This window comes from Scyliorhinus torazame, chromosome 9, assembly GCF_047496885.1.
Source record: "Scyliorhinus torazame isolate Kashiwa2021f chromosome 9, sScyTor2.1, whole genome shotgun sequence".
Lineage (NCBI taxonomy): Eukaryota > Metazoa > Chordata > Chondrichthyes > Carcharhiniformes > Scyliorhinidae > Scyliorhinus > Scyliorhinus torazame.
The window spans coordinates 180,637,447-180,664,375 of NC_092715.1; the positions used below are offsets into that span (position 1 = coordinate 180,637,447).

Here is a 26,929-nt window from a genome sequence, read left to right on the forward strand (position 1 = left end):
TCAAGCTGAGGTGAAGTTTTTTAAAAAAAGTGTCAGAGAAGAGCAGAAATCCTTGGAGCTGTTCTACATTTGGAAAATATTACAGAGATACGAAGTGGGTGAGGCGAGGAAGGATTTAAACACCAAGCTGTGAATTTTTAAATCAAGGTTTTGACCAATGTGGATCAGCAAACACAATGGTAACGAGTGAGCAGAACTTGGTCAGAGTTTAGATATGAATACTATTTTGGACAAGCATGGAAGGTGGGAGACAGGCCAGAAGAGCATTGGAATATCAAGTCTGGGGCTAACAAAGGCATGGATGGGCTGAGGCAATAGCAGAGACTGGCCATGTTACAAAATGTGGAAATGGGCAGTTTTGATGATGGAGAGGACATGGGATCAGCAGCTCAGCTCAGGGTCAAAGGTTGCAAATAGATTGCAAACAATCAGATTCAGCCTCAGATTTCTTTCAGGACAAGGGGTGGAGTCGGTGACAACAGAAGTTTTCATCACCCCAATATTGAAATTTCTGCTTATCCTACTGGATATCAGACTAGTAGCATGACAAATCAGAGTCAGTGAAAAGTGTTGAGGTGGTGGTTGTGAGGTAGTGTTAGGTGTCATCAGCGTAAATATGAAATCTGGTGTTGCTGTGGAGCATCATGTAGATAAGAAATGGGAGCAGCGGAGGATAGATCCCTCAATTCACAGCCATATCGGTGAGAGCGCAGGAAGAAAAGCCCCATGACAGGACATTCTCGGATTACGACTGGATAGATAGGATCAAAGCTGGGTGAGGGGAATCCCACCCAGTTGGATAACAGAACAGAAACACTGCAGGAGGATGGTGTGATCAGTCATGTCAAATGCTGCAGAAAGATGGAGAACTTTGAGGAGGGATGATTCACTGTGGTCACATTCACAAAGGATGTAAATTGAGACATTGATAAGGGCCATTTCATTACTGCACCAGGGGTGGAAACATAATTTGACATGTTCAAACATTGAGTTGTGGAAAAGGGCATAACATCCAATCTGCTGACCTAGAACACAGCAAGTACTGCCTCAGAGGAGCTCAGAGTCCACTGGCTAAACGCTTTGTGCAATAAAAACAATACGTTGCATTTAAATAGCATCTTTAATATAGTGAAGTGCCCAGAGGCATTTTGTGTAAATATAAATCAGGTTAAAAATTGACACAAAGCCAAATATTGTTAACTAAAAATGTAGGTTTTCAGAAAGCTTAGAACAAAGGGGTATCTATCAGAGAGATCCACAGAAACCTAACAGTTGCACAGATGAATCACAAATGGTGACCAATATTGAAAAAGATCAAATACACGTTCAAAGACAAGAAAGGGCGGCATGGTGGCACAGTGGTTAACATTGCTGCCTCACAGCTCCAGGGTCCCGGGTTCAATTCCGGGTCACTGTCTTGTGTGGAGTTTGGATTTTCTCCCCATGTCTGTGTGGGTTTTCCCCGGGTGATCCGGTTTCATCCCACAATCCAAAAATGTGTGGGTTTAGGTGGATTGGCTATGCTAAATTGCCCCATCATTTCCAAAAGGTTAGGTGGGGTTACTGGGATGGGGTGAAGTGCAGGCATGGGCTTAGGTAAGGTGCTATTCCAAGGTTCTGTGCAGACTCGATGGGTTGAATGGCCTCCTTCTGCACTGTAAATTCTATGAACTACAGATCCATTAGCTCCACTACAATGTACAATGATGCAGTTTGTTACATGTAGAGTATTGTCTGTACAGCAAAGAAATATAATTTAATTGCAAATCATCCAACATCTCAATGTTGTTTCCTAAAAATATCGCGTTCACATTTTGTGCAATACTAAATTCTGATAATAATGACATATAAAAGGCTAGTTTCAAGCTCTCAACACAATAATTAGTCATTAGATTTGCGGCTGCTGACGGTGCCGATGTCCCAAATAACAAGTCCTTTCCCATATATAAGCAAACACTTACTGCAAGATCACCAGAAATGTTTGCTCCAGCAAGGATACCAGTAGCAGCAGGGAAAAAAATAGCAAAGACTGTGAAGAAAGTTTCTCCCTCTCTAAAGTCAGGCCCAAAGTTTTCAGAAAATATCTCACCTGAAATAAAAAATACAAACATTGCAATTAATATTCTGCAACAAAATAATTTTACCAAACTATTTCCACGTTAAGCTACCATGCCAATAATTTTAGACTTTCAATATAAATTAAAGATCTGAAATGTCTTGGTTTTGATGTTCATTGTTAACATTATATACACAACATTCAGAATGGGTCTGCATCTGTGAGTGTTGATCCCCAAATTTTTTTCTCTGTCAGTCTGGTCTCAATAAAAGTTGAGATGGATTCGCACGTAAAAAGAAGTTATTTATTTAGCTTGCAAGCTTGAATCATCTTACAGAAACGTAAGAGACATCCAGCCTCTTACACCCCAGAAAACGACTGAACTAAAAGACAAAGGGATCTCTGCAAAATCAATTCAAATGGTATCAAGTTTCACATACTCGACGGACATAGGTCAGCCTATGTCCCTCCTGACCTGTTCGATCTATTCTGATTGGCTCACTTCCAATCCCTTTCTCTGGCCCCTATCAATGCAGCATCACTCTCATAGACACACCTCTTCCTGCTTTTTCCATGCGGTCTCAAACCCCTTTGTCCCTAACTGCCAGAATCAAAGTGGCTTATTTCTACATACATTAACTAGTAACTCTAAAGTAACTATTTTATATCACATTCGTCATGAGCTTTTTTCTTGCATCACATCCCCAACACACAAATGATCTGGGTTGCAAACACATCCTTCACATCACTGATCTGCTGAAAGGCTTTAAAAAGCAATAAAAGGGATTGGTTTTATCCGAAACATTAACACCACATTTCAATACAAGTTATTAACTCAACACATAGGTGCAGTCTTCCTCATTTCTCCAAACACCCCCCTCCCAAAACTTCTTTATAGAATTCCTACAGTGCAGAAGGTCATTCAGCCCATTGAGTCTGCTCCGACCCTCCGAAAGAGCACTCTACCGAGGCCCACTCTCTCGCCCAGTCTCCATAACCCCATGCATTGATTGTGGCCAATCAATCTAACTTGCACATCTTTGGACACGAATGGGAAATTTTAGCATTGCCAATCCACCCCAGAGAATCTTTCCACCACTCAGTTATATGTATGGACTTTGTTCTGACCATACACAGTACTTGACTGGATTTGGCATCATCATATTTGCATGCACCCAATATGAGAAATACAACAGCAGGTGTCCAGAAAACTACTCAGAGAAAAGGGCTAGATAATGTTGAAGTTTTATATGAACAGATTGTTTCCTCATTGAATGTATAAATGATTATCAAAGTATATACATTGGAGAGAGTACAGAAAAGGTTTACTAGGATGTTGCCTGGTATGGAGGGTATTAGCTATGAGGAGAGATTGAATGAACTGGGATTGTTCTCCCTAGAGACTGACGGAGGCTAAGAGGCAACCTGATAGCAGTTAAAAAAATTATTAGAGGTATAGATAGGGTGAACAATTGGAGGTTTTTTCCCAGGGCGGAAATGACAATTACAAGGGGGCACAAGTTCAAGGTTGAGGGGGGAACGGGGGAAATTTATTTTTTTATTTTTTATACACAGAAGGTGGTGGTGGCCTGGAATGCACTGCCAAGTGACGTGGTTCGAGGCAGATGTGTTAACAACCTTTAAGACTTACCTGGATAGGCACATGAACAGACGGGGTATAGAAGGATACAGGCGGTTGGGTAGATCAAACTCGTGGTTGGCGCAGGCTCGGAGGGCCGAAGGGCCTGTTCCTGTGCTGTATTGTTCTTTGTACAAATGAGCAATGGAGACAATTCGAAAGACCCAAATCGGAGGATCATGTCCGGGCTCAACAAAGCATGCAAACATCTTCAAAGAGAAATTCCAAAAAAGTCCATTTATCTTGTCCTTACACCCAAACAAGTAAATGCTCATCTTGGAGAGCCATTGGATGCACTTTTCTCTGGATGTACACCAGTAATAAAGGCTAAGGTTGCTTCGGTGAGAAAAGGGTTTGCAACGTTCTCTATGCTCACTGTACTTCATCAGTATAAGTAGCTTGACTAGCAAAGGAGAATAACTTTTGACAACTGCTGGACAAATTGTTACATGTATGGTCCACGTATCAAAAAAATATTTAACTCTCAAGAAAGAATTATGCAAAATTTTCAGTCACCCAATGTATTTTTGTTTTAAACTTAAAAGAAAACACAAGAATCTACCATGGACTGTATAAAAGAGTTCCCCCCCACTACTTGTTCCACCAATGTAAACATTTGTACAATAACATGTATTTAAAAAACTCCTTAACCTAATAAAACATCCCAAAAGTCTTTTCAAGAGCATTAAACAAAATTGGATAGAATCACAGAAGAAAGTATTGAGCTAATAAATAAATATGGTAAAAACTGTAGGTTTTAAAGAAATCTTGTAAAGGGGATAGAGATGGACATGCAGAGATATATTTGGGGAGTGAATTCCAGAAGTAAGGCCTTGGCAGCTGAAAAACAATCCTGGAGTGCTTAAAATTGGGGATTCTCAAGAGACAAAGGTACCCAGATAGCTTGGGAGAGTTGAAGCAGATTAAAGAAATGAGGAGGCACGATGCCATGAAGAGATTTGAAAACAAGCTGGTGTATTTTTATATCAGCTGTTACTTAATAGCAGCCAGTGTAGGTCAGCGAGAAAAGGACTGACAGGTGAATGGAACTTCATCAGATTGAGGCAGAGTTTTGAATGGCCCTTGGAGGGTAGAATGCACAGAGCCAGCCAGGAGTTTGTTGTACTGGGTCATGTCGAGGCATTATACGGGTGGCACGGTGGTGCAGTGGTTGGCACCGCTGCCTCCCGGCACGGAGGACCCGGGTTCAATCCCGGCCCGGAGTTACCTCCCAGTGGGTCTCAACCCCACAACCCAAAAGATGTGCAGGGTAGATGGATTGGCCATGGTAAATTTCCCCTTAATTGGCAAAATTGTAAAAAGAAAATCTCGGCATAATAAAAGCATGGATGAGGATTTGCGCAGCTGATAAGCTGAGGCAGTGGCAGAGTAAGGAAATGTGGCAGAGGTGGCCTTGGTGACAAATGTGGATGTGTAGCAGAAAGCTCATCACTGGGTTAAATGTTTTTTTAAAAAAACTTTACAAAATAACCCAATTCAGCCTCATAAGTTTGTCAGGGATAGAGATGGAGTTGATAGCTGGGGAAGAATTTACATAGGAACCGAAGAAAATGGTTTCAAGCTTCCCAATATGTAGGTGGAGAGAATTTCTGCTTATCCACTATTGGTAGTTCACCAAACAATCTAGAAATTCAGAAACCATGGCTATACAATACAAACGTAGTCTCATGTCTGAACACTTACATGTGAATACTCATATTCATGAGTGGTGGTGGTGAGGTAGAGCTGAATATTGACAGAATACCTGTGGAAATTGACTTTTTTTCCCAGGTGACTTTAAACAAAATTCATTCATGGGACCTGGACGTCAGTGGCTAGGCCAGCATTTATTGCCCATTCCCAATTGCTCTTGAGAAGGTGGTGGTGAACTGCCTTCATGAACCACTGCAGTCCATGTGGTGTAGGTACACCCAGAGTGCTGTTAAGAGAGGGAACGCCAGGGTTTTGACCCAGCAACATGGAAGAAATAGTGATATATTTCCAAGTCAGGATGGTGAGTGGCGAGTTACAGGTGGTGGCGTTTCTATGCCTCTGCTGCCCTTGTCCTTCTAGATGGAAGTGGTTGTGAGTTTGGAAGGTGTTGCCTAAGCAGCCTTGGCAAGTTCCTATGGTGCATCTTGCAGATGGTACACACTGCTGATACTGCACGTCAGTGGCAGGGTGAGTTCCTACGGTGGATCTTTTAGATAGTACACACTGCTGCTACTATTGCACATTCAGTGGTGGAGTGAATGTTCGTAGATGGGGATGCCAATAAAGCGGGATGTTTTGTGCTCGATAGTGCCAAGCTTCTAGTTAGACACATCAGGGCAAGTGGAGAGTATTCCATCACATTCCTGACTTGTGCCTTGTAGATGATGGTGACAGGCTTTGGGAAGTCAGGGGATGAGTTGCTCACCACAGGATTCTGAGGCTGTGATCTGTTGTTGCAGCCAAAGTATTTATATGGCTAGTCCAATTCAGTTTCTGGTCAGTGGCAATCCCAGGATGTTAATAGTGGGGGATTCAGTGATGGTAATGCCATTGATTGTCAAGGGACAATAGTTTGGTTCATGTTGAAGATGACCATTGCCTAGCTCGTGTGATGTAAATGTTACTTGCCCAGCTTGGCTAAGGACAAGGCAAATTCTGGAGTACGTCTTCAGTACCATTGCTGAGGGGCAGCATGTTGATGGGAAAAGGGGGTGGGGGTGCTGTATCATGTCATTGCAGCAACCTCTATGCTCCAATAATGGCACCAGTTATTTACATAGCAAGGGAGAAAATGTGCCCAATTTCAATTAGCCGAGTGAAATGAATATGATAACATCACTTTCAGCAGTTTCATACCTATCACTTGGGCTCTGATTGTTGCATGCATTGAGCATAGTGTGGTCTCTGGTGAATCAGCAGGTGCTTTGACAGATCAACATTAGGGCAGCACAGTGGTTGACACTGCTGCCTCACAGCAACAGAGACCCGGGTTCAATTCCAATATTGAGGAATTTGCACATTCTCCTAGTACCTGCATGGGATTCCTCTGGGTGCTCCAGTTCACGCACCCCCCCCCCCCCCCCCCCCCGACCCACCCTCTAATCCGAAGATGTGCAGGTTAGGTAGATTGGCCAGTCTAAATTAACCCTTTATGTCTAAAGGTTCGTGGGGTTAGTGGGAATGTTCCCAGGCAGGGTGCTCTTTCAGAGGGTCGGTGTAGAATCTACCGGCTGAATGACCTCCTTCTGCACTGTAAGAATTCTATAAATAGTCTCACACTGTTTCTCTGCCATGCAATTTGTTTAACATGACGATTGCCATATTATCATAGACCAGAAACTACAAAGTTCAACAGAAATGGGAACATATAACGTTTACAGAAACGCAGATTCAAAAGTTGCACATTTGAATTTGGGATGCTTACATTTCAATGAGGATTTCTCATACTTCATAAAGAAGAATTTTCTTTTTAGTCCATTACCATAGTGCTTTTGCAGCTAGCTCCTCCTATAGTTATTTATTAATTATATATATCTATATCAGAGTACATAACTGGGACATGTACAATTGAAATTACTTGGTAGGGAGAGAATAAAATCGGTAAATAAAACCTATTACCAAGGTATAACCAAGGTTGCAACATAATTGAATGAATAAGTTACTTAACAAAGTGTGTTGAAAATTGTTGTGCATCATCCTGGAGAATGTTTCAGGTAAAAAGCAGTTGGTTACATAGTTATTGACAATCTCGTGGAGATTGTTACAGAGTGACTTGCATAGATAGTATGGTTTGGGCTTGAATGAAAGTAAAACGAAGAAGATTGTGCAGCTTTTTCAAAATGGTCTTCTGAATCACTAATGTCTTGTACTACTTAAACGATCTGCATCGGCTTATGCAGGTATAGATAAAGTAACAAATCTTCTCACTTCAGGAGGTACTGGGGGGTGGGGGGGGGGGGGGAAGAGAGAGAGAGAGAGATCTGGTTTTGCTTCATTATTTTATGCTTGTAGTTGGCTTTCAATAAAGCACCGCAACTGACTTGTAATTTATGGAGCCTCCTTCTCCAGTGAGTTGTTCAATTGTCCACCACCATTCACGGCTAGTGTGGCAAGACTCCAGAGCTTAGATCTGATGCATTTGTTGTGGAATCCTTAGATCTGTCTATAATTTGTTGCTTCCGCTATTTGGTATGCCTGATGTTGCTCCTGGCATGCTCTCCTGCACTCTTCGTTGAACCAGGGTTGATCCCCTGACTTGGTGGTAATGGTGGAGTGGGGGATATGCCAGGCCATGAGGTTGTAGATAGTGGTTGAATACAATTCTACTGCTGCTGATTTTCCACTCTTAAGTTGCTAGATCTGTTCAAAGTTTATCCCATTTAGCTCGATGATGGTGCCATACAACACGATGGAGGGTATCCTCAATGTACAAACGAGAATTCGTCTCCACAAGGACTGTGTGGTAGTCACTTCTACCGATACGGTCATGGACAGTTGCATCTGCAGCAGGCAGATTGATACGGATGAGGTCAGGTATGTTTTTCTCTCTTGTTGGTTCCCTCACCACCTGCTGCAGTCCCGTATAGCAGCAATGTCCTTTAGGACTCAGCCAGCTTGGTCTGTGGTGGTACTACCAAGCCACTCTTGGTGACGTACATTAAAGTCCCCCACCAGAGCATATTCTGTGCCCTTGCCACCCTCAGTGCTGCCTGTAAGTGGTGTTCAACTTGGAAGAGTACTGATTCATCAGCCAGTATGTGTAATCAGCAGGTTTCCGTGTCCATGTTTAACCTGAAGCCATGTGACTTTATGGGGTCCAGAGTCAATGTTAAGGACTCCCAGGGCAACTTCCTCCCGACTGCATACCACTGTGCTGCCACCTCTGCTGGGGCTGTCCTGCCATTGAGACAGGACATTCGCAGGAACGGTGATCCAGTGGGAATAGCTTTTTATGATCTTTTAATCAAGCCCAAACACTATCCCAATTGGGGATGGCTGCTCTCAATCATTGAAATTATGTGGCAATCATTAACAATGTAGAGAATGAAGGAAGAGAAAAATAAATACTTGCTCATTCAAATGGGATTGTCTGGATTTGTTCACAGTTTATCATCTCCCAAAGTGACACACCTCCTGCAACACATTCAGTGGCCATTATCATAGATTATCATAGAATTTACAGTGCAGAGGGAGGCCCTTCGGCCTATCGAGTCTGCACCAGCTCTTGGAAAGAGCACCCTACCCAAGGTCAACACCTCCACCCTATTCCCATAACTCAGTAACCCCACCCAACACTAAGGGCAATTGTGGACACGAAGGGCAATTTATCATGGCCAATCCACCTAACCTGCACATCTTTGGACTGTGGGACGAAACCGGAGCACCCGGAGGAAACCCATGCACACACGGGGAGGATGTACAGACTCCGCACAGACAGTAACCAAAGCCGGAATCGAACCTGGGACGCTGGAGCTGTGAAGCAATTGTGCTTTCCACAATGCTACCGTGCTGCCCTACTGAAACATGGTTAAAGGATGGTCTCGACTGAGAGTTAAATATCCAAGGGTATTAACTATACGGAAGGACAGAGTGGATGGTAAGGGAGGTGGTGTAGATCTGTTATTTAAGGATGACATCTAGGCAATAGTAAGGGATGACATCGGTGCTATGGAGGATAAGGTTGAATCCATTTGGGTGGAAATCAGGAATAGCAAGGCAAAAAAGTCACTGATAGGAATAGTCTATAGGCCACCAAATAGTAACATTATGGTGGGGCAGGCAATAAACAAAGAAATAATGGATGCATGTAGAAATGATACAGCAGTTATCATGGGGGATTTTAATCTATATGTCGATTGGTTAAATCAATTTTGTACTTGAACAAAGGAGATTACAATGGGATGAGAGAAGAGCTAGCTAAGGTAGACTGGGAGCAAAGACTTTATGGCGAAACAGTTGAGGAACAGTGGAGAACCTTCCAAGCGATTTTTAACAGTGCTCAGCAAAGGTTTATACCAACAAAAAGGAAGGACGGTAGAAAGAGTGAAAATCGACTGTGGATATCTAAGGAAATAAGGGAGAGTATCAAATTGAAGGAAAAAGCATACAAAGTGGCAAAGATTAGTGGGAGACTAGAGGACTGGGAAATCTTTAAGGGGCAACAGAAAGCTACTAAAAAAAGCTAGAAAGAGTAAGATAGATTAGGAGAGTAAACTTGCTCAGAATATAAAAAACAGATAGTAAAAGTTTCTACAAATATATAAAACAAAAAAGAGTGGCTAAGGTAAATATTGGTCCTTTAGAGGATGAGAAGGGAGATTTAATAATGGGAGATGAGGAAATGGCTGAGGAACTAAACAGGTTTTTTGGGTCAGTCTTCACAGTGGAAGACACAAATAACATGCCAGTGACTGATGAAATGAGATGATGACAGGTAAGGACCTTTAGATGATTGTTATCACTAAGGAGGTAATGGGGCTAAAGGTAGACAAGTCTCCTGGCCCTATAGAATGCATCCCAGAGTGCTCAGAGATGGCTAGGGAAATTGCAAATGCACTGGTGATAATTTACCCAAATTCACTAGACTCTGGGGTGGTCCTGGTGGATTGGAAATTAGCAAATGTGACGCCACTGTTTAAAAAAGGAGGTAGGTAAAAAGCGGGTAATTCTAGGCCAATTAGCTTAACTTCGGTAGCAGGGAAGATGCTGGAATCTATCATCAAGGAAGAAATAGCGAGGCATCTGGATGGAAATTATCCCATTGGGCAGACGCAGCATGGGTTCATAAAAGTCAGGTCGTGCCTAATTAATTTAGTGGAATTTTTTGAAGACATTATCAGTGCAGTAAATAACGGGGAGCCAATGGATGTGGTATATCTGGATTTCCAGAAAGCTTTTGACAAGGTGCCACACAAAAGGTTGCTGCATAAGGTAAAGATACATGGCATTAAGGGTAAAGTAGTAGCATGGATAGAGGATTGGTTAATTAATAGAAAGCAAAGAGTGGGGATTAATGGGCGTTTCTCTGGTTGAAAAAAAAATGAAAATGAAAATCGCTCGTCACAAGTAGGCTTCAAATGAAGTGAAAAGCCCCTAGTCACCACATTCCAGCGTCTGTTCGGGGAGGCTGTTACGGAAATTGAACCGTGCTGCTGGCCTGCCTTGGTCTGCTTTCAAAGCCAGCAATTTAGCTCTGTGCTAAACAGCCCCTACAATTGGCAATCAGTACGTAGTGGTGTCCCTCAGGGATCAGTGTTGGGTCCACAATTGACATAGATGATTTGGAATTGGGGACCAAGTGTAATGTGCCCAAGTTTGCAGACGACACTAAGATGAGTCGTAAAGAAAGAGTGCAGAGGATACCAGAAATCTGCAGAGGGATTTGGATAGGTTAAGTGAATGGGCTAGGGTCTGGCAGATGGAATACAATGTTGACAAATGTGAGATTATCCATTTTGGTAGGAATAAGAGCAAAAGGGATTATTATTTAAATGACAAATATTAAAACATGCTGCTGTGCATAGAGACCTGGGTGTGCTAGTGCATGAGTCGCAAAAAGTTGGTTTACAGGTGCAACAGGTGATTAAGAAGGCAAATAGAGTGTTGTCCTTCATTATTAGAGGGATGGAGTTTAAGACTAGGGAGGTTATGCTGCAACTGTATAACGTGTTAGTGAGGCCACACCTGGAGTATTGTGTTCAGTTTTGGTCTCCTTACCTGAGAAACGACGTATTGGCGCTGGAGGGTGTGCAGAGGAGATTCACTTGGTTAATCCCAGATCTGAAGGGGTTGGATTACGAGGAGAGGTTGAGTAGACTGGGACTGTACTCGTTGGAATTTAGAAGGATGTGGGGGGACCTTATAGAAACATATAAAGTTATGAAGGGAATAGAGAGGATAGATGCGGGCAGATTGTTTCCACTGGCAGGTGAAAGCAGAACTAGGGGGCATAGCCTCAAAATAAGGGGAAGTAGATTTAGGACTGAGCTTCTTCACCCAAAGGGTTGTGAATCTATGGAATTCCTTGCCCAGTGAAGCAGTTGAGGCTCCTTCATTAAATGTTTTTAAGATAAAGATAGATAGCTTTTTGAAGAATAAAGGGATTAAGGGTTATGGTGTTCGGGCCAGAAAGGGGAGCTGAGTCCACAAAAGATCAGCCATGATCTCATTGAATGGCAGAGCAGGCTCGAGGGGCCAGATGGCCTACTCCTGGTTCTTATGTTCTTATGTAACCCAGTGACCTGACAATAAGCCACCCACATTGTCTGGAGTTGGTGTGACAGATTGTGCGCCTCACGTGGTAGACATCGAACTACTTCTAAAGCGCATGGTATAAATACGTCTTTTCCTTTCAAGCAGCTGTACAGCAAGAATGCGCTTCAGAAGAACACGTTTACCACATTAAAAAAAAAAACATTAGTCACAGAGCCAGGATGTCATCAGAATCCTATCCCGTCAAGGCAGTTTCAGCTTCAAGGAAGACTGCAGCATGTGACCCCACCTAAAATGAGGGGTTGTGAGCTGCAAAAGGGTAGTAATTACAACTGCAAGGAATGGGCTGTTGGGAGAGAGAAAAAAAGCCGAGAAAAGTCGAATCTGATATTACAAGTGTTACAAGTCCAGAGCGGGGGCAGAGGAAACAAAAAAGAGACACGCTAAATAACACTGATCAAGCTATCCTGGGTTTCTCGTGTCACAGCACAGACAGTATTGAAACTTAGGAGGAAGGGGGGAAAAAATGCATACGGAACTCAGCCAACCTAATAATCTGGAATTCCCAAGCGCACGGAGTTCTTTTAACTACTTAAATCCACAGAAAGGAAGTTACCCAAGACTTGGGAGGAATTATTAGAGAAGGAAAATATAACGCTGGACATCAGCAAATCACAAATTTCGAAACAAGAAGCTTCAGAGTCAAAACAATTACATTTCATGGTTAAAAAGAGAAGTTTCCCCAATGACTCAGCAGATGTGTGCAGATAGTAATCAAACCATTTGGATCAGTAAAGTGGAATCTGCAGTCTATACTGTGTTAGTTGCTCACTAATGGGTTGATTATATTGACACTGATGGCAGCAGCTGGAGGTTAGGGAGAAAAGGACAAAAACAGCATTCTGCTCCAGATTGCTATTGAACATTCCCTGTTGGTATTTGGAGAAGCCCAGTTCATGTTTAGTTGTGCTCTCTTGTTTGTTGTTTGCACATTAGACAGTACACCAATGATCATTTAAGACATACATATAAATGCTACTTGAACAACTACACACCAGCACCTTCAAGGAAAGTGAGGTAAGTTTGCAAGGAAGCAAGGCCCATCAGATTCATAACCACAAATGACAGTCTCAATCCACCTCATCATCCAGCAGTTCCAGTAACAATGTTATACAGTGTATTTTCAACACACTATTGTCAAAGGAGGGTAATCGTATTTTTCACATACTTTGGTAATTAAAAAATCCTTTTGCTCGCTTGTCATGGGCTGGGATGAAAGTTCCCACGGTGAAGTTAACTATGGATATCAGCAGAATTCCCAAAAGCACAATTTGAGCCTGCAATGAAATAAATAAAAAAAGAGAAACATTTAAATTACAACTGTTATTCTGTAAAGATCATGGGCTATATTGTGCAAGGTCCTGTGCAAGTGGCAGGCCTAATTAGCAAGCACGAATTGCATCAGTGGTTTCCTTCTTCACTGAAAGAGGCCCGTCAACAGGTCTAGCCCTCAAAGTTCACTCCAATCTGTAGTATCCCAGAAAGTAGTCTGGAAAGCTTCCAAATTAAAACATGCAAAAACACACATGTAAAACTCCAATTCATGGATCATTAAAAACTAGCATTTATTTTCACAACAAGGAGACGATACAATTTACAAATGTCTATTTCATGATGCAATATTCCATACAATATACAGGCAGTATCAAATTGTTGCCCATCTTTCACTCCCACCATTTTCAAACATCCCTGGGTTCATCGCTGAAGGCCTTGATACTTTATTCTGGATTTTTTTAAAAAATAACTTTCAAGCACCTTTCTGGTCCTCTCCTACTCCACCAAAACACTGATTTAAAACAAAATGTGTAAACTTTATGGTGTGGACATTGCAACTGTTAAAGCTATTCACCTTGGAGTATTTTTTCTGAAAGCAAGAAACCTACCTTAGCTTCCCATTCCATCCCTGCAACTGATATGCCAAACAGGGCAACAATAGTAATGGTTCCTATAATCCGGATGTCACTCATTTCATCAATCATGAGTGCATTATGTTCCTCAAGAAAAGATAAAAAAAGGTGAACTACTTTTATGAAATAAACAGGTCAAATCATCAAATTAATGAACTCCCCATTACGGTGATAAGAGTTCAACTGTTTAAAAAGTCAAATAATATCACCGTCATCTGGCTATTTGATTTGAATTTGCTAAATGTTTGAAAGAAAGTATCTTTTTGACTTAATTAAATACAACTTACCACAAGCAGATCTCGAACTGTCTCTGCAAAGCCAACCACATACATGGCTACAGCTACTGCATTGGCAAAGGCAAAAATGAGGCCAATTGCACCACCAAACTCAGGCCCCAAACTTCTGGATATCAAATAATATGCTCCACCTGCAGAGAAAAACACAATTTTGTTGGCATGCATTTTGAGACACGCAGCATTTTCATCTTCAGTGTGGAACGTCTCAACCTGGCAGAAAGGTTGAATAACATACCCAAAAATTGAAGTTAAATCATTTGAATCTAAAAGTGCCATACTAACAAAGCAGATGAAAATAGAGTTGGATGCACAGCACACAAAACTCAAAACTTACAGATGACAAACCTGGAAGCATTGTGAAATGGGAGGATGGTAGTGATAAACATAAACAGGATAGATAGTGGAATGGTGAGACATGTGACAGAAGAAATTTAACAGAGAAGGGTGAAGTGATTTCATTCTGTCAGGATGAATGAGGAGAAGCAAGGAAAAATAAAGAGTACAATTCACAGGGGACACAGGAGCAGAGGGACCAGAGGGGAAACAAACCATTTATGGTGGAAGGGCAGGTTGAAAGTACGGTTCTTAAAGCATACAGAACTCTGGGCTTCATCGAGGCATAGTACACCAAAGCAAGAAGGTTATGATAAACGCCTATAAAACACTGGTTCAGCCTCTGCCGGAGTAGCACATCCAGTTTTGGGCATCACACTTTAGCGAGGATATGAAAACATTAGAGGGGGTGTGGAAAAGATTGACAAGAAAGGTTCCCGATAAGAACTTCAGTAATATGAGTAGATTGGAGTAGTCCATGTTCACCTCCATGGGGAAAGAGAAGGTCGAGGGAAAATGAAGGGACTAGACAGAGAAACTGTTCCCATTGGTGGAATTATCAATAATTAGATGCTCCCAAGTTCAGATGATTGACAAAAGAAAATGGCGACACGAGGAAGAACTTTTGTATTTTTATGGCTGATTAGGGTCTGGAATGCACTGCCTCAGAGCATGGCAGAGACAGATTCAAATCAAAAATTGGATAATTATCTCAAGAGCAGATATTTGCAAAGACATGGAAAGAAGTCAAGGGAGTGGGAGTTGCTCTTGCAGAAAGCTAGCATAGAGACAATGGGCCAAATGGTCTCCTTCTGTGATGTAACAATTTTATATTCTACCAAGTGCAATAGCCCCCAAAAGGTAGCACATTGAGGTTTTACGATAGCCGGTTTAAATTTCCCCATCCAGCCCCACACCCACATTAATGTTAAATGGCAGTGTGTTACTCAAGACTAAACTAGTCATATTCTTTTAACAAAGATGATTCATCCATAATGGGAACTTCACAAACAAATGAGGACCATATACGCAACTCTTTGTTCTGTAGCACAAAATAGTAACCTCTTGTTTTAAATCACATATAAACTCTTCCAATTTAGAAATGTTACCAAAAACACTTGATTACATTAAACTCCGGTAACTCAAGTTAAGTATCCTAAAAATAATATGAAAGATATTCACAAGCCCAGCATGAACCTACAAGGGACTACAACCATAACCTGAATGCTCAGTTCTACAAGTTCAATCATTTGAATTAATCATCTGAAGTGGCTTGTCACCAGTCACATAGCCAGCATGACTCACAGGCAGGGTTATTGGGAGGAACAGGCATGCTATTCATATTCTGTTCCTTTTCCCTGACCTGCATGGTTCTTAACTATGTACCACCTCCTGTAGCAAGATAAGGAGTGATAAATTATCCCATTCACTCCTGCTGGCATATTTTCTTGGCGACCTTCACTCCATCGCAATAAGATAGTCAATGGCAAAAAAAAGCCATCAAAATATGACACTGAGCAAGACGAGTCCCAAAATGGAGAAAATCAAGCCCCAACAAGGTTCAAAACTGAAAATGACATCCCAAGTCCAGAGCTCTAGCATTGCTTGGAAAACAGGTGACTACTTAAATGGCTCAACTTATTCGAAATTTCTTAATATACTTGTGTTAACTTGCAACAGAATAAAGGCACTACAGTGGAGTGATATTTAATGGTCAATGTAGGTAGCATGAAATTAGCCAATTGTGGCTTGTGAGCAATTTAATTAGATGGACCCATCATCTACATGAAGTTCATCATTATACAAGGCTCTGGTCTGCTCAATTGATCACAGTAAGGTGCTTATACATCTTGGGTAATTGGTGAGGGGGTAATTGGTGAGGATGTATTTGCAATAAAGCTGTCCCGTCAGCAGAACTAAGGCACTGTGAACAAGATCTCAAAAGATGTTTAACTTGAGAGACCGTTGGAGGCTGCAAAATCAGGTTAGGACTCTGAAGCCTCAAGTTGCAGATAACCTGCAAAACGGAATTGAGGTGAACTATCGAGCCGGAATCCTTAAAAAAAAACCTGAAAACTATCAGAATACTCAATTAAAATCAAACTTATAATTTGGTTATCATTTGTAAGTCATCTGCAAGAATCCATCATAGTGTATTTTTCTACAAACATGCATGTTCCTTTCGGAGGGGCCAAATTTAATTATAACCCAGTTTCCTGGAGAACAAGTGGTGCGTCCATTTATTTAAATTCTTTTTTAAAAAGTTGCCATGTACATAAAAATCAATTTGCTTTCCCAAAACTAAACCAAACAATTCAGAAGTGGCATGATCTTATAATGTTGAAAGTTACATTTTCGTGTTAGGAGTCAACTCTTCCACACCAAAGAAAGCAATTCTGAACTATCCCATTTGAACTTTCAGGGGATGAAAATTGGCTGGAGAACAAAAACCATGGATTAAAAATAAAGCTAATTAGCTAATTGGTGGCGAAAGCTAGAATAAATGGACAAACATTTCCACTCTATTCACACCTTTCTGGCCTATTTAATCTATTAATTAAAGTCACATTTAATATTTTAAAAGTACTCAAGCATATTGAATTACTATTTGCAACTTGGTGCTGTTATGGGAAATCATTTACTTGTTAAATGTGACAGCAACTTCCTAGAACTAGTATGTATCTGTTTTATTAACTTGTGATACACAGCACTGGGTCCGTGGTGTGCAATTATTTCTCCAGCATCAACAAACCAAGTGAACATAACTACATCAAGTGTCCTTTTCTTACTGTGTTGCAAAATTTCATTGACGCAGTAAAAGCTTCAGACAAAGTTTCATCTTTTTTTTGCATCATGACTAGAACCTTTAATTAGGCAACTCGACTAACTGACATCTAATTTTAAACACGTTGACAGGTTAACCACAGATTTAATAAAGATGCACAAATTTTTATAAGACTGATCACAAAACGTTTTGGTTTGATTACAGAAATGCTTTGTTACTCAAGTCCACATGATGTTGTCAAACATTAGACTGGATCAATGAGCTTGCATATCAGAGGACATAAGAGGTCATCAATTCAAAACGTTGAGACTGAGCCAAGTGAAAAATCCAAGGGCAATTGCACAGCATTACACAGGACAATGAAGTCCACAGCAATCTGTACCATTAGCAGAAGCTTTGTGCTACTCTAACAAGCAGGCCTGTATACTTCATTTCAGCAGCAAGGATGTGCTCGGGCCCAGGATTAGTTACTAGTTACTTGACAAGGTGTAAAACAATTAAACCAGAATTTCATGGATAGGGATTGCACAGTATGTTAAGCACAAACACCAGTGAGGAGGAAAGTCAAAAGTTCAGTACCTTACTTTGTTCAATTCCTGGTTTGAACTTAAAACAGACAAAATGCTGCAAGGGAGTAGCAATAAGAATAAATTGGATAAGGATTTCCTAAATGCATGCTACCTGGTATCCCTTAGTAGTTTACCAAAGTGAATCTGATAGCAGTTTGGGTCTGTAGTGATATGCATCTCTGTATATTCACAAGGGGTTAATGTAAATACACAACAACTAAGTAACCACTAGAGGGAGCACCAGAGATGTCATGACATGCAGACACGCAACCAATGGGTCATTAGAACAGGACACAACCAATGGGTAATCAGGACACCCAGAGGTGGCATTACCACAAGGGGGCACTACACGACCCATAAGGACAAGGCACACAGGCTCTGCCCCTTCCACCAGCAGAAACCAAGAGAGCAGAACAGGGTTGATTATCAGCAACATCACACCCTAACACATGGTCGGGAACAAGCTTATGTAGTTAGCAGAGTAGACCGAGTTACTAGAGGCAGATTAGTAGAGTGTCGAATTCATTTAAGAGAATTGTTAATCGTTCAATAAATACGTTAAACTTATCTCCGAGTCTGGAGCATCTTTCAGCAGAGCCTACACCAAGTAGCAGCTTATGTTACTCGAACACAACAGAGTCCAGGCAGTTTTCAAAAACAGAGATAAGATTAATTCATATCAGGAGAAAGAAATAAAGTGGCAATATAAAAAGCAGTGTGTTTCATTAATCAGGGATGGGGTAACCCCAGGTTAAAGAGGTGTGAATTGTGTCAAGCCAGGACAGTTGGTAGGATTTCGCAGGCCAGATGGTGGGGGATGAATGTAATGCGACATGAATCCCAGGTCCCGGTTGAGGCCGCACTCATGTGTGCGGAACTTGGCTATAAGCTTCTGCTCGGCGATTCTGCGTTGTCGCGCGTCCTGAAGGCCGCCTTGGAGAATGCTTACCCGGAGATCAGAGGCTGAATGCCCTCGACTGCTGAAGTGTTCCCGGACTGGAAGGGAACATTCCTGCCTGGTGATTGTCGCGCGATGTCCGTTCATTCGTTGCCGCAGCGTCTGCATGGTCTCGCCAATGTACCACACTTCGGGATATCCTTTCCTGCAGCGTACGAGGTAGACAATGTTGGCCAAGTCGCACGAGTATGTACCGCGTACCTGGTGGGTGGTGTTCTCACGTGTAATGGTGGTATCCATGTTGATGATCTGGCACGTCTTGCAGAGATTGCCATGGCAGGGTTGTGTGGTGTTGTGGCCACTGTTCTGAAGGCTGGGTAGTTTGCTGCAAACAATGGTTTGTTTGAGGTTGCGCGGTTGTTTGAAGGCAAGCAGTGGGGATGTGGGGTGACCGTGGCAAGATGTTCATCTTCATCGATGAAGTGTTGAAGGCTGTGAAGAAGATGTCGTAGTTTCTCCGCTCCGGGAAAGTACTGGACGACGAAAGATATTCTGTCGGTTGTGTCCCACGTTTGTCTTCTGAGGAGGTCGGTGCAGTTTTTTTTGCTGTGGCACGTTGGAACTGTTGATCGATGAGTCGAGCGCCATATCCCGTTCGTACGAGGGCATCTTTCAACGTCTGTAGAGGTCTGTTACACTCCTCCTCGTCTGAGCAGGTCCTGTGTACACGGAGAGCTTTTCCATAGGGGATGGCTTCTTTAATGTTTTTAGGGTGGAAGCTGGAGAAGTGGAGCATCGTGAGGTTATCCGTGGGTTTGCGGTAAAGCGAAGTGCTGAGGTGGCCGTCCTTGATGGAGACGAGTGTGTCCAAGAATGCATCTGATTTTGGAGAGTAGTCCATGGTGAGTCTGATGGTTGGATGGAACTTATTGATGTCATCGTGTAGTCGTTTCAGTGATTCGTCGCCGTGGGTCCAAAGGAAAAGAATGTCATCCATGTATCTGGTGTATAACGTCGGTTGAAGGTCCTGTGCGATGAGTAGGTCTTGTTCAAACTTGTGCATGAAGATGTTGGCATATTGGGGTGCGAATTTGGTCCCCATGGCTGTTCCGTGCGTCTGGATGAAGAACTTGTGTCGAAGGTGAAGACGTTGTGATCCAGAATGAAGCGGATGAGTTGCAGAATTGCGTCTGGAGATTGGCAGTTGTCGGTGTTGTGTACGGAGGCTGTTGCAGCAATGCCGTCGTCATGGAGGATGCTGGTATAGAGTGCCGAGACGTCCATTGTGCCGAGGAATGTTCCTGGTTCAACTGGTCCATGGGTGCTGAGTTTCTGTAGGAAGTCCGTCGTGTCACGACAGAAGCTGGGCGTACCTTGTACGATGGGTTTCAAGATGCCCTCGATGTAGCCAGAGAGTTTCTCACACAGGGTCCCATTGCCTGAAACGATAGGACGGCCTGGTGTGTTGGCCTTGTGTATTTTCGGGAGGCAGTAGAGATCTCCAATGCGGGGAGTACGTGGGATGAGAGCACGTAGGGTGCTCTGAAGATCTGGATCCAAGGTCTTGATCAGTCTGTTAAGTTGGCAGATGTGTTCCTTGGTCGGATCTGCGGCTAACTGTCTGTAGTGTTCTTGGTTGTTCAGTTGTCGGTATACTTCTTTGCAGTAATCCGTTCTGTTCAGTATGACAGTGGCCCCTCCTTTGTCTGCTGGTTTGATGACGATGCTGCGGTTGATCTTCAGAGCACGGATGGCATTGCGTTGTGCTTGCAGCATGCCAAATTCCCATTGTGGGAAGAGATTTAAAATCCTCTCTACAAATTGCAAGGTTCCCCCGGATTCCGTATGTTCCTCAGATTAAACCATAATTTCACTTCAATGTTGTTTAGTGAGAGAGTGAAGGTGTTGGGCCTTTTGCTAGGAAATAAAGCTAATGAAATGAAATTGCCATGCATTTCTTAAGCTGCCCTTCAAAATTCTATTTTTAAAAACTAACATTTTTGGAAGCGAACATTTCCTTCTCTCCAGCTCCACCTATTTTGGCAATCAAAACTCAAACTGCAGTCTAGAGTTTCCATTTTGGACAGAATTGTCAAACTGGGTGTTTGAATGTGCAGTGTTTTTCTGAAGCAAAGTTATGGTTCAGGTTTCCACCAAAGTCTTTTGTATTATCTCCAACACAAAATCCTTCATGAACCATGAAAAGCAGGCAGCAGAAAGAATAATTCTCTTTCCTTCCTGCATCAAGTAGATTATTGATTTAAGAGTGAAACCTGGTGCATTTTAAGTATAAAATGCTTTTTAAATGTTTATATTTCAACACCAAAAATAACCATTCAATAGAAATGTCTAAAAACTAGTGAGCCATTTACTAGTTTCATTGTTCTACTCCAGCCAGTGTCTTTGCAAATTAAGGGCGCAATCTACTTGCCGCGTTGTGCCCGTAAGGCAGCGTGGCATTGCCGGTAGATACCGGGATATCCCTCTTCCGGGATCTACCCAGCTCGCCATGCCACTCGAGATCTAACACGATCTCGCGTGACGGCACGTCCTGAATCCTACCCATTGTGGGCGGGATCACTATTTTGCAAATCTGCACTCTAAAATGCACTCCCATGATAGGCCGTTCAGTGCCGATCTCCACAGACCAGATGAAACGGCACTCGTGGGGGTCTCCCTCTGGACAGGGTGGCACCCTGGTGCCGTTGATGTCACCTGGGCACCTTGGCAGTGCCACCTGGGTGCTAGCCTGGCACAACTGTTTTTCCCACGACGTGGATCGGGCCAGAGGGTGCCATGCGCAGGTGTTTTCTCAAACAAATTAATCATATTTGCTATGGGTTTATCCCAGTTCTCATGTTGATCATTTAAGCTTTTTTGATCTATATCAGCCACAGTAGCAATTTTTGAAGTAAATTTTTACAAATATTAAGTTATTGAATGAGCCTCCGAATTAAGTACTTCACAGAAACGAGCCTTGCAGCCCAACTGGTCTATAAATCAGCATTTGTGCTCTTTTCATCTAACCATGTCAGCATATCCTTCTGTCCCTTTCTCCCTCACATGCTCATCTCGCTTCTTCTTAAACACAGAAATCACATTGTCAACAGAGTTGTCACATCATAAACTGCACTGGATGAATGATCAGTGAATCTGCTTTTGGTAATGTCAGTCAAGGGCAAAATGCTGCCCAGGGCACCAGGTATGGCAAATCAGCTGCAATTTACATAACAGTTCCCTTGCATTCCTGAAGCCATTAAACAAGAGACAGGGTAATGTATCTAAGTTTTCTGATGACATAAGGCTAGCTGGAAATGCAAGTTGTGCGGAGACAGAGAGACTGCAAAGAGATATTGATAGGTTAATTCAATGGGCAACCAGATGGCAGGTGGAGTAGAATGTAGCTCTCGAGTTATTCACTTTGGTTGGAGGATAAAAACATTTTTGCGTATCGGTTAAATATTGATCTCCATGTTGATGGAAGGATATATTTGCATTAGAGGCAGGTATAGTAAAGGTTCACTAGATTGGTTCCTCAATTAGGAGGGTTGTCCAATGATGAGGGGCTGAATAAATTGAGCCCATACACTCGAGTTCAGAAGAATAAGAGGTGATCTGATTGAAATATTCAAGATTCTGAAGAGGCTGGATAGGATAAACTGAGATTGCTTGCGCTGGTTGAGGAATCTATTCAGGGACACAGGAATTGATTCCTTAGGATGGAAAGAAAGAGGAGGGAATGAGGGAGGGAGGGGAAAATATAACCATTTCAAAGTCACATTTTAATTGTACTAGAGACAGTGTCGCCACAGGAATGTGCAAGAGAATGATAAGAAAATACCCTTTCCAAGCAGCGAGAGCTATAAAAGAAAAAGAGCCAGAATGGGGCAAGGAATAAATAAGAGCATGTGCGAGTGAACTATGTGGATAAAAGATGAGGCTGTGAGATACAGATAGATAAGGGAGCAAGAGTGGGAAATAAATAAGTGTGCGAGAATGTTGGAAAATGTAAAAAACTGATTGTTCTTTAAAAAAATTTTTTTTTTTTTTTTTAAATTCTCCTCCTTTTTCACATTTTCTCCCACATTTACATCCATCAACAATAAACAATAATCAGCAAGATATGTCAGTCCCCATAATAACAACGATCCCATCTACCCACCAACCCCCAAACTTCAACCCGCATGTTTACATAAACAAATGACAAAAAGGAATCAGGGATTACCCGTAGTCACCCTTAATCTTACACAGCCGCCGCCCCCCCCCCCCCCCCCCCCCCCCCCCGCCATCTCCAGCTCCGCCCGTCCACTGCCTCTTGTAAAACTCCTCCTCCCAACCTCGGTTCCTTCCCCCCAACTTTCCACCCCGGCTAGACCACTCGGACCCTGTTCTGCCAGGCTCCGGTGGCCGCAGCCCCTCCCCCCACCTCACTCCCGTTCACTGGCCAGCTTAAACCGGCCAGCGTGGAGGCCCCCGCCCGGGTCCCTTTCCCACTTGCCTGGCCCCAGGAAAGCCCAAAGATCCCCTTTTAGCACACAAACCCCGCATACCCACCTACACCCCAATGAACCCTCATTTCGAGTGAAAGTCCCGTCAGTTCCCTTGTCCAAATATATATCACATTGACTCCTTTTAGTCTCTACACCCGCACGCAGTGATACAAAAAAGAAGAAAATACAGTCATGAGGTTACATCGGCACATGGCCATTCCTCAATTTGTCAGTTCTGCCACAGTCCTTCTGCTTTCGCAAACTCCTCCGCTGCTTCCGCCATTCCAAAATAAAAGTCCCTGAGCTTGTAAGTCACCCTCCGCTTTGCTGGATATACAATGCCGCACCGCACCTTGCTAATGTACAGTGCCCTCTTCACCCGGTTGAAGGCAGCCCGCCTCCTTGCCAGCTCCACCATAAAGTCCTGGCATAGTATACCAGCTCCAGCCCACTGCACCATCCGCTTCTGCTTGGCCCAGCTCAGGACCTTCTCCTTCACACTGTACCTACGGAAGCACAGAGTCACTGCCCTTGGCGGCTCACTCGCCTTTGGTACAGGCCTCCACGACCGATGAGCCTGATCCAGTTCATATCGGGAGGGATCCTCCCCCTCCCCCAATAGTTTTGCCAACATCGCGGCAAAATACTCAGTCGGCTTCGGTCCTTCAACTCCTTTGGGCAGCCCCACAATCCTCAAATTCTGTCGCCTGGATCTGTTTTCCAAGTCTTCCATTTTTCCTCGCAGATCCTTGTTAGTATCCATCACCTTCCGCATCTCTTTCCCCATCGAGGCAAGTTGATCACCGTGCTGCAATAACGTCTCCTCCACTTCCTTCAGCGCCTCCCTTGCTCTCGCACCTCTGCCACTGCGCTCGCCACCTCCGTCCTCACCGGGGGAACCGCCTCCTCCACCAGCACACTCAAAACCTCCCTCATCTCCTTCCTCACCGTCTCCATGCATTTCGCAATCTGCGCCAACTGCTTTTCAAATTCCGCAGCCATCACCTCAGTTATTTCTTAAGCCGTAAGCAGTACGGCCTTCCCTGGTGCTCCAGCCTCCATTTTCCTTGGTGACCCCGCGGTGACCTTTCCACTCCCCGACGGACCTTCAGCTGTTTTTTTTCCCGGCCGTTTTCTTGCTCACCCTCGACATTTTTCTTTGTTCTTTTTTTCCTCCTGTGTCTTCACTGTGCCTCCTCCGTGCCTGCTCCCTGCTTCTGCCGCCTCCGTGGACCCTGCGACCGGGCTGAAAGCCCCGAAAATGCTGTTGCCGAACGGGAGCTCTCCATTGTGCGGCCGCCTCCCGCCTGCCGTCACCAGAAGTCATTGATTGTTCTTTTTAAACCAAAAAAAATGCTTTTTGTATTTACTGACGTATATAATGGGCAAACAATTTTGCAACAATGAGCACTGTAGCTTTAATAAGTAAGAAGAGATTAAGCCCGTCATTAAAAAAAATGATCCTGCACGGAATTGAACCTACTCGAATGAATAACAGTACATTAAAAAAAGTCATTAAATGGTAGTTGTAGAACTCCTAAATCTTACTCTGAGACATAGACAATGGAACAATTTGTTACAGAAACATTGAAAATCCTGATTGTTTGGCCCAAACATCTCATTTTTGGCAAGCACAACTTCATTATCAAAACTTTTCTGCTGAGAACCAATGTAATCTTTCTTCAAAAGAGCCAGGAACCACTCAAGGCAATCTTGGAAAAGCAGTGAATTTGAAGTAAAAGGTAAGAGACAAACAAAGCCAACTGCGATTCATCACTGAAATCATTTACTCCCACTCCTAGTTGCAAGCCAATGACCCCTTCTGGAATGTGCACAAACCTATATTGAGTGAGGGCAGGATCAGGCTTTAGATAGGTTGGCTGTCAGCCATGTCGCAAGTTGGGAGCACCCTCGTCTCGGAATCATGACCAAGATCATCACTGGAATGAATGCTGCATTCTGGAGGTGATATCTTTTCTAATGGGAGGTAAGGTCTGCCGTCTCCGCTGGCACTATTTCGAAGAATAGGGGAGTCAATCCCCTTATTCTGCTACTTTGGGGATCTTGACATGTGCAAAATGGCTGCTGCATTTTGACATGATTCTATGATTCCATGATAAGAATGGTGACTATACTTCCAAAGTATTTCATTGGCTGTAAAGTGTTTTGGGATATATGATAGTCATGAAAGGCGCTATATAAATGCAAGTCTTTTTTTTCTTTCAAATTGGTTTGGCTACAGGTGGCACAGTAACGCAGTGGTTAGTACTGCTGCCTATAGCACCGAGGACCCAGGTTCGATCCTGGCCCCCTGTCCGTGTGGAGTTTGGACATTCTCCGTGTGTCTGCATAGGTTTCACCCCCACAACCCAAAGATGTGCAGGTTAGATGGATTGGCCACTCTAAATTGCCCCTTAACTGGAAAAATAATAATAATTGGGTACGCTAAATTTATTTTAAAAAAATAATTGGTTGGGCTGTCGCTACCTGCAAATCCTATATGCTGAACTTCTCCAACTTGTGACTATTCTGCCTCTATGCTTGTGCATGTCAGCTGTGCCTCAATTGGGAGCACTCTCGCCATCACAAGGTTATTGGTTCCAGTCCCACTTCAGGGCTTGATCACAAAATCAAAGGCTGACACTCCTGCGAAATACTGAGTGAGTATTCCACTGTTGAAGGTGCTGTCCTTTTGCTGAGGCATTAAACTGAGGCCTTTTGTAGAGCCACGAAGAATCCAGCACGAGTTTTAAGGATACAAAGAAATAACATTTATTTGGGGCTGGTTTAGCACAGGGCTAAATCGCTGGCTTTGAAAGCAGACCGAGGCAGGCCAGCAGCATGGTTCAATTCCCGTACCAACCTCCCCGAACAGGCGCTGGAATGTGGTGACTAGGGGCTTTTCACAGGAGCTGCTCACTCCTTCCTGGCTGGTTCCAAACTGGCCAGCTTTATTTATGCAGGGAATCTGCTAATGATTTCTCCGCCCCCTCATTGGGGAAGCTCATACTCCCACAGGATTGTGGGATTGTCATTAGTCCCCAGCCAATGGTAAGCAGGCAGGTTATAACAAGGCCCCAATCACCTGCTTGGGTGGACGTAAAAGTTCACATGACACCAATTTTAAGAAGAGCAGTAACAGTGTTCTTCCTGGTGACCTGGCCAATATTTATTTGTCAACCAAGATTTCAAAAAAGATTATCTGCTCGCCATCACAATGCTGTTCTGGAAAGTTTTGCCAAGCTGCCACAATTCCTACATTACAATAATGGCTGCACCTCAAAAAGGTACTTAATTGGCTGTAAAACATATTGACGTGTCCATGAGAAACGCTACACAAATGCAAGTATTGCTGTAAAATGTCTTGAACTCAATCGGGACAAATACAACAATACCAGATTTCAAACAATTTATACTGCATGACAAAGGACAATGCTGATTCGGTGACATGTTGACTTTGATTGGTCCAGATATTGCCATGGTGAACTATTGTACTCTAAGCTTTTCCTAATTCAACAAAAGGGGCAATGTCTGTACATATTCCTTTAGCCTGCAGAGGACAGATCCCTGCTTATTAATATATGTAGCTTCTGGAAAGCACAAGTTAACTCATTGCAAGTTCAACTGATGATCTGAAATCAGTTGGTGTAATTTTTTAGCACACTCGCAGAGTGGTGCACAATCGTAGAAT

The 26,929-nt window shown here is 43.0% G+C and overlaps 1 protein-coding gene across 2 annotated transcripts in view; it reads right to left on the reverse strand.

The window, feature by feature from the left end:
- slc12a2 (solute carrier family 12 member 2) overlaps positions 1–26,929 on the reverse strand; it is a 281,965-nt gene that overhangs the window by 136,597 nt on the left and 118,439 nt on the right. For both annotated transcript variants that reach the window (XM_072516856.1, XM_072516855.1), the window contains exons 5-8: positions 14,155–14,294; positions 13,844–13,954; positions 13,129–13,237; positions 1,962–2,089 (exon numbers count right to left, since the gene is read on the reverse strand). In XM_072516856.1, the coding sequence (XP_072372957.1) occupies positions 1,962–2,089; positions 13,129–13,237; positions 13,844–13,954; positions 14,155–14,294 (488 nt within the window). The remainder of the gene's footprint in view (positions 1–1,961; positions 2,090–13,128; positions 13,238–13,843; positions 13,955–14,154; positions 14,295–26,929) is intronic.